The 14,596-nt window shown below is 48.0% G+C and overlaps 1 protein-coding gene across 1 annotated transcript in view; it reads right to left on the reverse strand.

Moving 5' to 3' along the window:
* LOC119449534 (uncharacterized) overlaps positions 1-8,153 on the reverse strand; it is a 224,527-nt gene extending 216,374 nt beyond the window's left edge. Inside the window, exon 1 of the mRNA XM_037712719.2 lies at positions 4,974-8,153. Within this exon, the coding sequence (XP_037568647.1) occupies positions 4,974-5,435 (462 nt within the window). The 5' untranslated portion in view covers positions 5,436-8,153. The remainder of the gene's footprint in view (positions 1-4,973) is intronic.
* Between the last annotated feature and the right edge of the window lie 6,443 nt (positions 8,154-14,596).

The raw sequence follows: 14,596 nt of genomic DNA on the forward strand, positions 1-14,596 counted from the left end.
ATGTGCCAATCGTATTTGCAAAAGAAAATCACGAGAAAAAAAAATGACATCTCGTGGGCGAAGGGATGAAATATTCCGCCGGCCACATCGAAATTGATATCAGGGAGATTACCATGGGCCTCGGATGTAGCGGAGAGGCAGATGAAATTTATGCAACCAGTAACGGGCCTATCATAGCTTTCTCGTTCAGTTTCCGTTTTTCTCATCTGCTTCGCAACGAACAAGGCACGCAGAATGACGTGTATATTGCGCATACGTAGCGTACGCTCCGGAACAGCTGTACGTCTTGCTGTCAAATGGCGGGAACGCATATCTACTTTTTCTCGCGTTTCCGAACGAAATAAAAAAACTTCCGCACGACCTCCGAACCGATGTCGAGCTCCACGCAAGAGCTTCGACGCAAAGTGTTATCGAAAAGCTATCATGCTGTACTAAGCGTTAAGAAAATAAATAAATATCGCTCTCGAACGGATACGTGTGGCGATACAAGGGTTTTTTTTTTTTTTTATTGTTATTTTTTTAGTTTTTAGTTTTGTAATCCCTGCCTTCAGTGTCCCTCCGGAGCTTGCCATGCTCGCGTTGTATTTCACCCGTGGCTTTCTGGCAAGCCCTGTTCTGGTCATTTTGTTGCGTTGTCTTAGCGTGCCTAACGACAGTGTCTTGTATCAAAATGGTACGTCTCTGTAACACACTGCCACGTTGTAAAAAATAGCGCTATCAGTTATCAATAGCCGATTAACAAGGTCGGTCCACACAAGAAAAATTTCTTATTTGTACGTGGTTAACTGTTTTAAAGTAGGTTAAAACAATCGCGTCCTAGAAACTTTCTTTTACGTTTTCTACACACAACCTTTGAACATTCTGTAAACAGTACAAGACTATGTATATAGCCCCTATCCTGCCCGTAGAAATTTATGTAGATTTTATAACATGCTTTAAACAAATATGACAAAACAGCCACAAGAACAAGGCGAACAATAGGTCAAATGCAGCGCTGTCTGTCAACCAACAATCAATTCCGCAAGATGCAATATATACGATTTAGAAGAAAACTGGGATAGAAAAGCGACAAACGGGAAATATCAAAAATTAAAACCATACAGGACTTCGTCGCCATAATACAAGTTGAAAAACTGCGATTTCATTGGTGTGAAGCGAATCACACAGATATCAACTTTCTGTTCAGTACAAAAAAAGCTTGAAGAATAACCCGCGCACTGACTGCCAACTTTCTCGACCCATATCTCACTCTTTTATAATGTTATAACCATCTCAATATTTCACACTCTTGTAAGTAAGGTTAACAGCCACAATTATAAACAGTGTGTTCGTTCTGTTTCTTGCGCTGTTTCCTCCAACATGGAACATACACGAGCAAGTCCAGATTTGGCTTTTTCTGCAGTAGACTTCATAAAGATACCTACAGACGTTTGTATATTAGGAAAAGAAAGTTTTGCAAGCTGCTCACCAGTCACGATAACCGATACTACGCTGCGCACAACGCGTCAGTTAGTCGTAGATCACTCCAGGTGCGTAAAGCAGGTGTAAGCCATTCTCATGAAGCAACTGGGGTCATCTAATCATTCATAATTCATTAACAACATCGTTTGTATAACGCTTTATTGAGACAAAGTTCCAACTGGGTATACGAAATTCGCAAGCAGCCGCCGCTGGAACCTTTGACATTTCGCGTTGTTAAGCCCCTATTTCGCGCGTACTTTCGTATGCAACCAGACTCGTTCCTTTGTGTGAAGTGTGTCATGTTTAGTGATATATATATATATATATATATATATATATATATATTGTGCGCATTATATTTACGCTTCATCTTCTCATCGGTACATACTCATCATCACGACTTGAGACCATCGTTGTGGGGCTTTGGCTCGGGGCAATAAAGAAACTTGTGACCTAACCGTTGTCTCACAAGTGGTGGAGAGTGTTGTCCGGTCCTTCAGTCCACTCACTCTACCGGTCATTGCCTAACTTCACCTAGAACACCTCCCTGGAGCTCCGTTCGGGTCACCGACCCACCGCGGTGGCTCAGTCAGCTAAGGCGTTGCGCTGCTGAGCACGAGGTCGCGGGATCGAATCCCGGCCGCGGCGGCCGCATTTCAATTAGTGTGAATTAGTGTGAGCATTAAATTTACGCTTCATCTTCTCATCTGTGCATACTCATCGTCACGACCTGAGACCATTGTTGTGGGGCTTTGGCTTGGGACAATAAAGAGACTTGCGACCTTATCGTTGTCTCACTATATATATTATATATACGTTTTGCTTTCAAAAGCAAGATAAACAAACTTTCTCAATGGGAACTTCCGCACAGCGATACAATGACCCTCTCTCTCAAATTTTTTTTGTGGTCTTATTTTTGCGTTAACATAGCTCCAACCAAATGAATACACTTCGTCTCTGACAGGCACTAAGCTCAACCTGCACGCATTTTCCTTTAAAAAAAAAAACAACACTGACCTATACGGCATTTTAACCTGACTTCATTCTATGGGGTTTTTCGTGGTCTCTGCGGCAACAATGCACAGTGAGAAAATGAATTGAAATCCGCCCCTGACATTTTATGTCCCTCACAATATCCGAATAATCTAGCGCCGGAACTTAAAAGATCAGAGCTTCCTGCTATATTTTTGTTTCTGTCTTTCCGTTCATACCATGACCATTAAAATGCTCCTTCTTGCCTAAATTTATGCTAACTCCACCAGGGAGGGGAGCGTAAAGTGGTTGTCCCCGGTGATTCGAACTTGGAATGCAATCCGGTGGGGTCTTTCCGCGTTTACTTTTGCGTGCTAGCACAACTAAGGTGTCCGAGGGAGTACAGGCGTTAAACGTGCGCCACTTTTAATCGTTTCAGCCGTTTACATGCCTCCCTTTTCCGAAGATATACCTGCTTAGAGAAGAAGCTGTCCTCACGAATTGTCTGCCGGTTGATTTTGAGTGCACATCGGCGGCGTTCAGCAGGCTCCACCGCCGCTGGGCTCCACTGCTAACGTCGTGAAAGATTGCGGTACGTCCCAGAAAGCACAGGCAGACTGCCAGGCTAGCTCCGCTTACAGCAAGCAGTTTAACTAACCAAACAAAAAAGTCACAGTTTCGCTCGAAAGGCGAAGCATCAATTGCGATAGCAAATTGGTAGAGAGCTATACGAAGCAAGGATAGTAGTTGAATGGGCCGTATAAAGTTGTAAACATTCGCTTACTAACTAAATAGACAAGCACGGTGTCACGCGCGCACAGGTAAACATGTACTCATTTTGCTCGACGACCTCGGAAACTCGTTTTAAAAATGCCGGAGTGAGAAAGTGCGCCAGTAGCAGTGAGCAAATTGACCTTCGCGCTGTCTCTCGTCTCGCTTCAACGCGAACTAAACGTCGAAAGCAAAGCGCACATGAAGCTACCGGCACTCGGCGCATGCACTTTGTCCCCATCGCAGATTGCTTTCAAGATATGGCACCCGCGCGGCCGCGCTGTGAGCTGCAGCCGACGGTACAAACAGCACCCCCCTCCCTGACTCCCTCTCTCTCTCCGTCGCCTCGCCCCCGGGCCTCGCGCGCGAAGGAAGACCGCGCGCTTCCGGCCTCCCTTCCTCCCTCGCGTTCGCTACATTGAGCCGCGATTGCCGGCTCACCCTCGTACGCTTTCACTCACACAAACAGCGTACGGCGCGCGGCAACGATTTTACCGCCGTTGGACTTTGTACGGAACCTCACGGCGACGGCGATGCCGACGGCAGAAATGCGCTTGGAGTGTCTATATAATTCATATCGCAATAATATAGAAATAGAAAGCTAACCGGTGACCGTTACGCAAAAGCCCAAGGAACAACGCAAAAGGTGTTTTAAGTCAGATATGACGATGCAGTGTACTATGTTGGCACAACGGAGAGCAAGGTGGTTGAAGCTTTATAGAGAGAAAAACAAATGAAATCGGATGTTCGAAGCCAGGGAAGTTTGTCTTTGGACAAGGAGTTATAGGATCGAATGACATGAAGTGTAGCGCAGCAAAAACAAGGACACAAGTAGATACGGAACACACAAACACAAGAGCTTGCGTGTGTGTGTTTCGTTTCTACTTGTGTCCTTGTTCTTGCTGCGCTAGACTTCGTGCCATTCCAAGATGGTCAATCAACAAGCCCACATTGCCACCCCTATAAGATCGAATTTGCCGTTGACGACGAATCATTCATAGTATGTGGAAACCGTTCAGAAACCATCAAGCATGTTTGGTTAGGATGTCGCAATATCTATCTGTCGTCATTAACGTGGAGGCCATTAAGAAACCATCGAGCATGTTTGGTTAGGATGTCGCAGTATCCATCTGTAGTCATTAATGTAGGCGTGATTAGGTTGTCTGAGGCATGGGTTCTGAGAACAGCAGTTGAAACGTAGATAGATTTGCCGTGGAGAGTAGTGAGAGGCGGCTGGAAGATTTGTGGCGCGATGGAAGAGATAATACGCGATGAAGGAAACACTACATATTCTACAAATTTAGCTTACCATAAGAAAATTCTTAAATAATCTATACTTCTTCTTTTACCACGAACCGCAGATATTATGGCAAGACGCGATAAAAAATAAATATAAAAAAGAAAGCGTGCTTGGTGTCATTTGTCAGCAAGTCGTCTAAAAAGGGATGCTCATATCATCCATCCGTCTAGCCATCCATCCATTCATTCACCCATCCATCCATCCAAAAGCTTGGCATCCTTCTAAATGTAGCACGAGGCTACAGAAGAAGGTTCCCTTACAGGTTCTTCGACGAGAAAGCTTCACAATTCAAGAAAATTCGGTCATCGTCCTGAAATCGAACCTGCGTCCCGGCTTTTTCGATCTCTGTATCGAGAAACAAGTAAGGGCCTTCTTCGTAGCTGCGAGCCCTGTTTGGGCGGGTGCCAAGTTTAACTTTCGCAAGCAGTTGCGACTACATATACAGGACAGCCCATCAAGCATCACTGACCGTGCAGCTGGATCGCCTGCGCTCTTCGCTCTCGGGCACCGACAGCGAGCTGCGGGGCGATGCCCGGGGCGATGGCCTCGGCGACACCCTGGGAGACCTGGCTCCGGCTGCTGCCGTGGGGACCACGGTGACGCAGCGCGTCGCCGCCGAGGAGCCGCTGAGTGCCGACAGCTGCATGTCGGAGGAAGGGCCGGCCACGGGCGACACGGGCGTCAGGCTGGCCCGGTGGCGAGGCGGCAGGGGCGCCGCGAGGCTGTGTCGCGGGCTGAGCGACGACGACGAGGCGCTGCCGGCCACCGCAGGGGACCAGGCGGGCACCGCCATGGACTGGCGGCGCGACGAGGGCGACGCCGAGTACGCGGCTGCGGTGACCGCGATGCTCGCCCGGCGCAGGTTGGGCTGCGACGAGCGTCGGCTGCCCTTGCGGTGCAGCATGGTTCCCTTGCGGACCAACATTGACATGGCTTTCGAGGCGCGGCCTCGCCTCGCACGCTCGTCTTTCGCGGTTCGGGACGCTGCTCAGCCCGAGCTGCAGCGCAACGGCGCAGCTGAACGCGTGTCGACAAGTTGTTCCGAAGCGTTCCTGTCTCTTCGCACGGCCTCGTCTTCGCGAGAGGTGTCCTTCAACTGCCTGCCTTTGCTGCTTGGAGAGGCGCGACAACTGGTGGCAGCGCTGGTCTTGTGGTGTCTCAGCAGGCACAGTGTCAATCGAGATCAGTCCACGAGAGGAGTTTTGTTGGTTCCATCCCGTCTTCTGTCCTCATCACCGTTGAATTCGAAGGTGGTCCGCCGCACCAAAATAATTTCACGCCTCTATTTTTAGATCGCTTGACAAACGTTTCTTAAGAGCACAGCTTACAAAATAAATGTAAATATTTTCTTTCTCATCCCGTTTTGTCCTTGCTCAGGTCGGTCGGCTCAGTAACCAAGTCAAAAAAAGTACGGTCACTGATGAACAACGTCCTTCGTCTAAGGCAACTCAGTAGCTTAATTTGCAAGCGAAATTGCTTGGCGTGTCAGCGACTCAGCAGTACTGCAAGGTTTTACAGCGGAATCTAGCTTGGCAAGTATAGGTTCTGCGAGCAAACCTTATCGAGTATGGTGGTATGCGTGCGCTGATATAAATCTATGCAGACGCTTTTTAATCAAAATGAGCGGCGTGTTTCTTTCTGTCATTCATGATATTTGTCACGCGCCACTTGCGCCATGTCACGCTCACTAACGTTCCGATACGTTCACCTACGTTCCGCTCACTAAATATTTGCCCGTTCATGCGTTTTTCATTTTTCTTTCTTACTTAAAGAGCGGGTGAAACTGCGTCATAAGGAAAAGAGGACGACACTTTTTCGCAACTAAACAAAATATGTTTCCGTGAACTTTTACGAATGACAATAAATAGACTGAAGCTCACCGTCTACTACGCCTCACGAACCGTTTTCAAGGAAAAAGAAATCGCAAATTGCTGATCAAATCTTGCCCCACGCACCGATTCGCCGTTCTCTCTTACGTCACCCGCTGCTTTTGTGTCACCTAACCCAGGAACCATTAAATATTCACGTGACTGAGATTGGACCCCCTCCTGCGAGAGCTATCGGGTTGATACGTGTACGCAGCCTTTGAGGACTGTTCGCGTTTCGCCCACCGTCATTACAGCGGCCGAAAGACCACGGAGTTTTGCTCCAGTTTTTCTCTCTTGGGTCCGGTCGATGTCGGGGACATATACCTGCCCGGCCCGATCGGCGCGCTAACAGTTGCTTCGCGTGTCGCGACGTCTTCTAGAACTCTATTATTTGTCTCTCAGCTTATTTGTTTCGAAAAACTGAAGAGTAGACGGGACGATTCCCTTGTACGGTGAGTCGCTATCTCCTCAACCCTTCAGGTGGGGCACTTGTATTGACCGCGGTAAACGTAAGTTCGGAACGTGTGGTGAAAACGAACTGCAAGTGAAGACGCCGAGTGAACGTCGCGAGCGCATAATGAAGAAACCCACTGAATTTAGCCCATCGCGCTAACACCTGTAGGCTGCAGAGCGTTCTACTCTACTATGTCGATACCCTATACGACGTCCTGTAGTTAATGTTGCCGGCAGATACCAATTAAAATTTGAATCGAGATAGACGTGCTGCTGAAACTCATTTCTCTTCTGTCATGGCAATGATGCTGGGACAATTTGCGGCTCAATAACGCGCTTTGATCGCTAGTTAATTTCGCTCGGTGGTTCTTTGTTGCTGTTCAAATGAAGTTGCAGAATGTTTTCTGGAACTATGCGAACGCTATCTGATGGCGCGTCAGTTTCGCACCCAATTGTTGCTGCACTAATCTGCTCCTCCCTGTTGCTCAACAGGTGCGTCTTGAATTGACTTTCTAGGCGAAATAGCCAAATTATTCCGTGAGCTTGTTGACTTCGGTTACCTTGTTACTCTGAACGTAATTTCCAAATTATGAATGTCGGTTTTGATCGGCGGTTCGTCCTACTCCTGCGAAGGTTCACGCAGTCGGTAAAGCAAGCTTCGCTGCGAACGACGACCTCACTGTGCTGAAATTTTCCTCTCACCTTTGAAATTCAGCGGCAAATTTGCATGCGACTGCTGCTAAGGTCTCGCTGAGAGCCCGACGATGTAACAGCTGCACGAGCTAGACACCAACGCCGTTCTGACAACAGCAAATGTAAATGAAACGAAAAGATTCACAGACGCTCAAATCACGCTCCACAAGAACTATGTCCGCACAGCTTTTCACTTCGAGGAGGTCTTCGCGTCGGTCACGCAGTTGCGGCAGCTGTCAGCGACGAAACCGACGAAGCAGTCGAACAACACAGGCAAGGAGCAAGTTTTCCAAGGATCGTCGTTATCAATTCTCAAGATTCGAGTCTCCTGTGCGAACGACGAGATTCCTCGATGCGACGTATGGACACAAAAACAAGGTGCAGTTTCCTTTCTTCACGTCTGACTTAAGGTTTCCGTCCTGTCCGGCGACACTGAAGATTTCGCACAGTTGACGTTGATTTGTTCTGTCTTTCGGAAGAGAAGTTTCAGTGGGGCGGCTAACGTCTGCTTTCGAAGCACTTTCCGTATGCTACGACGCCCGAAAACTCCGCGCCGTATGTTGCGCGGCGCAGTATGATAGCCGAGCCAGGCGCGAGTCAAAGCCGCGCGCGGAACGAGCCAGCGAACGGAGAGCACGTCCGGTGCGTTCGCGCGCCCGACAGCGTCTGCTGATTGGCAGCGGAGTCGCGCGGCGCGCCTCTCAGCTGCGGGCGCGATCGAACGCTGGAGCGGCGGCCGCAACCAACGACGACGCTGCCCCGCGCCGGCAAGCGCCTCTCGCACGCGGAAACGCCGCTTCACGGACATCGTGTGTTTCTCCCCCTGACTCTCGCAGGTGGGCGCTCCCGGCCAGCTCTCCGCTAATTGAAGCACGTTCGACGCCATTTAACGGCCTTCTCGTGTGTTACCTGGCAGTGAGGACGAACACTTCGGTCTACCAGCTGCCAGGCAGCGGACACTCTACTGCTGCGCTTTGTTTTGATCCGTCGTGTCGTGTTCAGATCCACAGTGCGCTATTCTTCTTGTATGGCATAATCCCATACATGATCCACTCCGAACCTATGTTCTCCAGAAAAGCCTTCAAAAGTTGACAAGTGATGTACTTTCGAATTATGCAATAGCCACTGAGTTCAGTGCCTGTTGCATCCTGCTGCTGAGCACGCGTGGTTGCGGGATCGATGCCCAGGCGTAGCAACAGCATGCAGAGGCGGGATGAAAAAAAAAATGGAAAGAAAGAAAGAAAGAAAGAAAGAAAGAAAGAAAGAAAGAAAGAAAGAAAGAAAGAAAGAAAGAAAGAAAGAAAGAAAGAAAGAAAGAAAGAAAGAAAGAAAGAAAGAAAGAAAGAAAGAAAGAACAATATGCGCTCGTGTACCGTGCTTCAGGTTCACGTTAAAGAGCTCCAGGTTGTCAAAATTAACACGGATCGAGCCCTTCACTAGCGCGTCCCTCTGTGCAGTTTCGAGACGTTCAACCTCAGAAATTAATTTATTTTCGAATGCATCGGGTCACCTAACAGATAGCTAGCAAGCCAGACTTTGCCAAAACTTCTGGCATCACAGATATCCACCTCGATAATTCCAGCGTGCCAGAATTTATGACCTTACACATAGTTGATTCTTGTAATTCTCGTCTGGTAGCGCCACCGGTTACCGGTTAGCTTTCTATTTCTATATTATTGCGATAGCAATTGTATGGACACTCAAAGCGCATTTCTGCCGTCGGCGTCGCCTTCGCCGTGAGGTTCCGTATAAAGTCCAACGGCGATAAAATCGTCGCCGAGCGTGGTACGCTGTGTGTGCGAGTAAAAACGTACGAGGGTGAGACGGCAATCGCGGCTCAATGTAGCGAACGCGAGGGAGGAAGGCAGGCCGGAAGCGCGTGGTCTTCTTTCGCGCGCGAGGCACGGGGACGAGGCGACGGAGAGAGAGAGAGGGATGGAGGGGAGGTGCTTTTATTGCGATAGCAATTATATGGACACTGCAACCGGATTTCTGCCGTCGTCGTCGCCGTCGCCTGTGAGGTTCCGCATAGATAAAATCTTCGCCGCGCGCCGTATGCCCGAGCGAAAGCGTGCGGGGACGCGCGCTATCACGGAGAGCGAACGCACTCAATCTCCCACGCGCAAGCAAGGAAGCGGGAAGCCAGCGCCGGAGGGAGCGGGGGGGGGGGGGGGGGGGGGGGGCGCACTTCTACTCTGCCAACAACCGCGCTCGTCGCTCGCCCGCACCGTCTCTGATCTCCCCACGGCTCTGACCTTTATGCGCCGTGCATTCGCCGCTCAGTTTCCGTTGAAGCGATAGACCGCACGTACCTTCGCCGCTGCGGCGTATGCGCTTGCTGCCAGCGTTTTGACAGTCGTTGTCTGCAGTCATTCAGTGTGATCTATTCATGTTTGTTTGTGCGCGCTCACACCACGCTTGTTCATTCAGTTAGTAATAGTCGGGCCACATTTTCCAACGCACGCTACACATGCAATGCTGCCCGGATCGGCAGTGCAGCGCTACAGGTGTGTCCCTTCGCACGCGCTGCCCACGGGAAGCGCTTCTCATCAACACCACCGTTTCACACACGCCTTCTCGTGGTCATCGAGTCTCTCTTCATGTCGGTCTACTTACGCCGCAGCACACCTGCTTACTTAATCAGCTCATGTTTATATTTCATATTGCTACCAGCTCAACTAATCAGCTCAACTACAATTCATATTGCTACCAAAGCCTTACTTCGTATGACATTGCTGTGTTGCTATCGCATTCATTGCTTCGCCCTTAGGGCGAAACTGTGACATTATTTGTTTGGCCGGCTGCTGATCACAGCACGGCCACGAGGGTGCCATATCTTGAAAGCAATCTGCGATGTGGCCAAAGTGTGCGCCCGCGGTGCCCTCATCTTCAATGCGACCTGCGATGGGGACAAAGTGCATGCGCCGAATGCCGGTAGCTTCGTATGCGCTGTGCTTTCGACGTTTAGTTCGCAGTTCAAGCGAGAGCCAGTGCGAAGGTCAATTTGTTCGCTGCCGCTGGCGTGCTTTGTCACTCCAGCGTTTTGACGAGTTTCCGTGATCATCGAGCGAGATGTGTTATGTTTACCTGTGCGCGCGTGACACCGTGCTTGTTTATTTAGTTAGTAAGCGAATATTTACAACTTTACACGACCGATAAAATTACTATCCTTACTTCGTATAGATGTCTACTAATTTGCTATCCCAATCGATGCTTCGCCTTTCGGGCGAAACTGGGCCTTTCTTTCGCTGTTTTCTTACGTGCCAAAACGCATGATTTCGCTTTGCCCTTTCAGAAATGTAAAAACATTTACAGCTGTACCTACTTGCAGCCATCCAATCTTCTCGCGGAGCGATAAGATTACAACAGTTGTTTGCCGGTGCAAAACTGCTGCCTGAAAAATATAAACAACGTACGCGTGTCTTTATTGAACATGAGATGGTTACCGAAAGAATTCTCCGGTTTTACGTGCCGAAACCACGAATGATTATGAGGCATGCCGTAGTGGGGGACTTCGGATTAATTTTAACCACCTGGGGTTCTTTAACGTGCACCCAATGCACGGGAGGTTTTGAATTTCGCCCACGTCGACATGCGGCCGCTGCTGCCGGGTCTTGATGATTGCATTGTCCGTGCACATCTAAATGCTGCTTCAGGCATCTAACAGAGGCATTTAACCCGTTCGGGCGCGAGTTATGATGGGCTGTCTACAAATGTGTCAAATTTACAGAACTTAATTTCAAGGCATTCGACACCACTGCAAGAAAGACAAGGTAGCAGGATGGTGCTTCGTGCATTTTCTGATAAGCCATCATAGTTAGAGAGTATAGTTCATTATATATTTATTAAGGCGAAAGCCTAATATCGTTCAGTCGACCTTCAACGTCCTTGAGTGAAAACCGTGTCGTCGAAGCGAAATCGTGTATAGAAAAAGTTTATTTCAGCAAAAGACGATACGACACTGAATCACAATGACGGCACAACACGATGACGACTCGCTGTAGTAATTCACTTACTACACCGACCCGGCAACGTGTCTTACCTATATGCAAACGCTGATGCAACAATTCTGATGGTGCGCGGGTCACCGTCGTCATCGTGTTGATATGGATTTAATTTAGGCACTCGAACCCACGACCTTCGGTGAGAGTCGCATCCTCGCTTGGTGTTAATTAGGGCGAGGCTAATTAAGGTAGCGTCAATTAAGGCACTTGAACCGCATGCACATTATTAGTGTTGACTGTATGCATTACGAGCAAAAAAAATTATTTCTTTCCATATTGTTCCAGAAGCGCAGCACGCCGAACGTCCAGTCAAACATGATAGTATCATCAGCAAAGTGGTCGTCTGAGGCAGTACGGAGCATAATATAAGTGAAATGAAGGCCCGTTGAGCATGCAGGGGTTTCATTTCCCATGAAGATTAATGTCCGTGGCTTTTTCTTGGCCCCACCACTCGACAGAACCGGCAAGAAGTCACGTCCACAAATGTGTACACGGGCTTTTCGCTTTCGTAGTACACCGGTCAGTAATAATAATAACCAAGTTGGAAAGCGTCTATGTCCCTGAGCTGACCTTCGGGTCTCAGGAAGATATCGCAGAGAAGAACAATACTTCGCCTACCAGCGTCACGGATGATCGAACTCAGGTCCCTAGACAAAGTACAGTGGGAGACGGAAGCGCTGACCGCTGAGCTATCGCGAGGCATTCGTGCTTGTCAATGTGTACGGGCCTTTGTGCGCCTAGCGGACTGTTAAGAGCGGTGACCTCTGTGCCTGTATTTGGGGGGCCACAGCAGGCAGGGCCGTAGCGGATGAAGACGACGTTGCATGCATCGCAAACAAGTTGTTTTTGAGAACGTGACGCTGTCCACTGTGAGAGCCATGCTGCTATTACTGTAGAGAGAGAGAGAAATGGGTGGGAAAGGCAGGGAGGTTAACCCGAAACGATTCTAGTTTTCTACCCTGCACTGGGGTAAGGGTAAGTGGTAATAAAATACGGAAAGAATAGCGGAGAGAAAAAGCAAAGTCACGAAAAAAAAAAAGATAAGAGGTTGGAAACGTCCGTGAGAGCTATAACCTGAGCCGGAGGAATCGCTGACGTCTGCTTGTCTTTTTTTTTTTTTTTTAGTCTTTTGTTTTCAAGAATAGAGCTAGGTGATATTCTTTATTTGTTTTTCGCGATAGTTACCAGAAAAATTACGTTGATATTGGTGATATTGCATGTGTTCTCTGTTTTTCTTTTTTGCCATTATTATTCATTATCAGTAAAGTGCGTGTGGCTTTTGTACCCGATGGCTCTCAAAACGTTGTGCCCGAAAATTTTCTATTCGCGAAGTAAACATCAAAGTTTAACTATGTCTCTAATAATCCCAGTTCGCGTCTCGCTTTTGCAAGTGCGCGACTTCAGAGCCACCGTCCCATAGATGCACTGTAAAGTGCAACAGCGCTTAATGAAAGCTATAGCACAATTTCGGTATTGGATGTGCGAACATTCCAAATTTCGAATACGAGTCGTATGGTCTATCCTATTTCGATTCGTATTAGATTCGAGAAATTACTGCTCGAAATTGTCAAATAATAATTTGTCTTCGCATATAAGAGATAATGACGTGTGTGCCACGTCTCATCTGTGTCAATCGTCGTTTGACTGGTTTAAATTCTCAAGAATATGTACCAACTGACCCTGATCGCAACTCTACCACTATCGCGATGCAGAGGCACCGATAAAGGTAAGGACGCTTTCAAATGATCCTGCTGTAGAAGATGTGCGGTTCTCGCACAAGGGGCACTAGTTCCCGACGTCAGGCAAGAGGCACATAACTTCTGCTCAATAATTTCGAATCCAGCGATTGGAATGCCTCTAATTTAGGCAGCCTATAAGTTCGAGTCGTTTATTAAGAATGCCAAGCTTTTAGTGAACCTATATCCCAATTTTTTCTTCTCACTTTAGGCAAAGCAATTTATTATTGGGTTAGACTCACCATCTTTGCATCCCTTCAACACAACGCGCGAAGCTGTAGTTTCGCTTCTTAATTAAAACCAAAGCTTTGGGTGACGTGCTGTCCTTGTTACATTCTTGTCATTGTCATGGTGCACCAAATACACCAAATTCACAAGCTCCTCATTTGACCGGACGTCCGATTGCGAACGGCACTACATGAATGTATTGAATAGTGTAAATAAGACTCCACACAAACTTAATAATTCACTTTAAGTTAGAAAATGTTCGATATTTGATTCGATATTTCAAAGTCGTTCTTCTCGAATATTCGAATTCATTCATTTTATTTCCGAACATTATTTTAAAATATTGCATACAGATCTAAACCCTTAGTGGAATTGCTAGTCCGGGGCCCATACAAAAGAAATTAAAGCATATAGCGCGACTCAGGCAAACGTACAAATAAAAAACAACAGTACAAAGCAAATTTTAATTATAGCTAAATGTGCAGTCGATTTATGAACGTCAGCAAAACAAATACTACATGTCTGTAATGCAGTTAGAAAGGGGAAATTAAAAAGCGGGGAAAAGCCAAGTGCAACTATTCATATCTCACTTTTCGAACGCCCTCATTATAGCGCAAAGTGCCTGCGGTTATACGGTCTAATCGTCTCGCCTACTGCGTCGCAGCAGCTGTAGCCGCAACGTCAGCAGAGACTGCACCTAACCAGGCCCCGGGCGGTGCAGTCCCCGGCAAGCCCGATCGACAAAAGCCTCGTTCGAGTCGCCGAAGCACGCACGCACTTCGTTCCTGTCACCGCGCCGACAAACACTGGCGTCGCGTATACTTAGTGAGAAAGAAACGCGTGTTTATACGACACAAAAGCAGAGCTCTGCAATATTTCTAACCATAGCCTGGCAGGATATTTGGCATTGGTCTGGGTAGCGTGCACAGCGAACAGCTACCGACGATAAAAGGCTGTCTTTCTTTTTGCTTATTTACTCGCCAGTCTATCTTATAAATTATCAGGTTTCACGTCCCAAAGCCACAGTCTAGCTATCAGCAATCAGAGAGGCTGTAGTACGGGGCTGCGGATTAATTCTGACCGCCTCGGGTTCTTTAACGTGCACCCACG

This window comes from Dermacentor silvarum, chromosome 4 (genome assembly GCF_013339745.2).
Source record: "Dermacentor silvarum isolate Dsil-2018 chromosome 4, BIME_Dsil_1.4, whole genome shotgun sequence".
NCBI lineage: Eukaryota > Metazoa > Arthropoda > Arachnida > Ixodida > Ixodidae > Dermacentor > Dermacentor silvarum.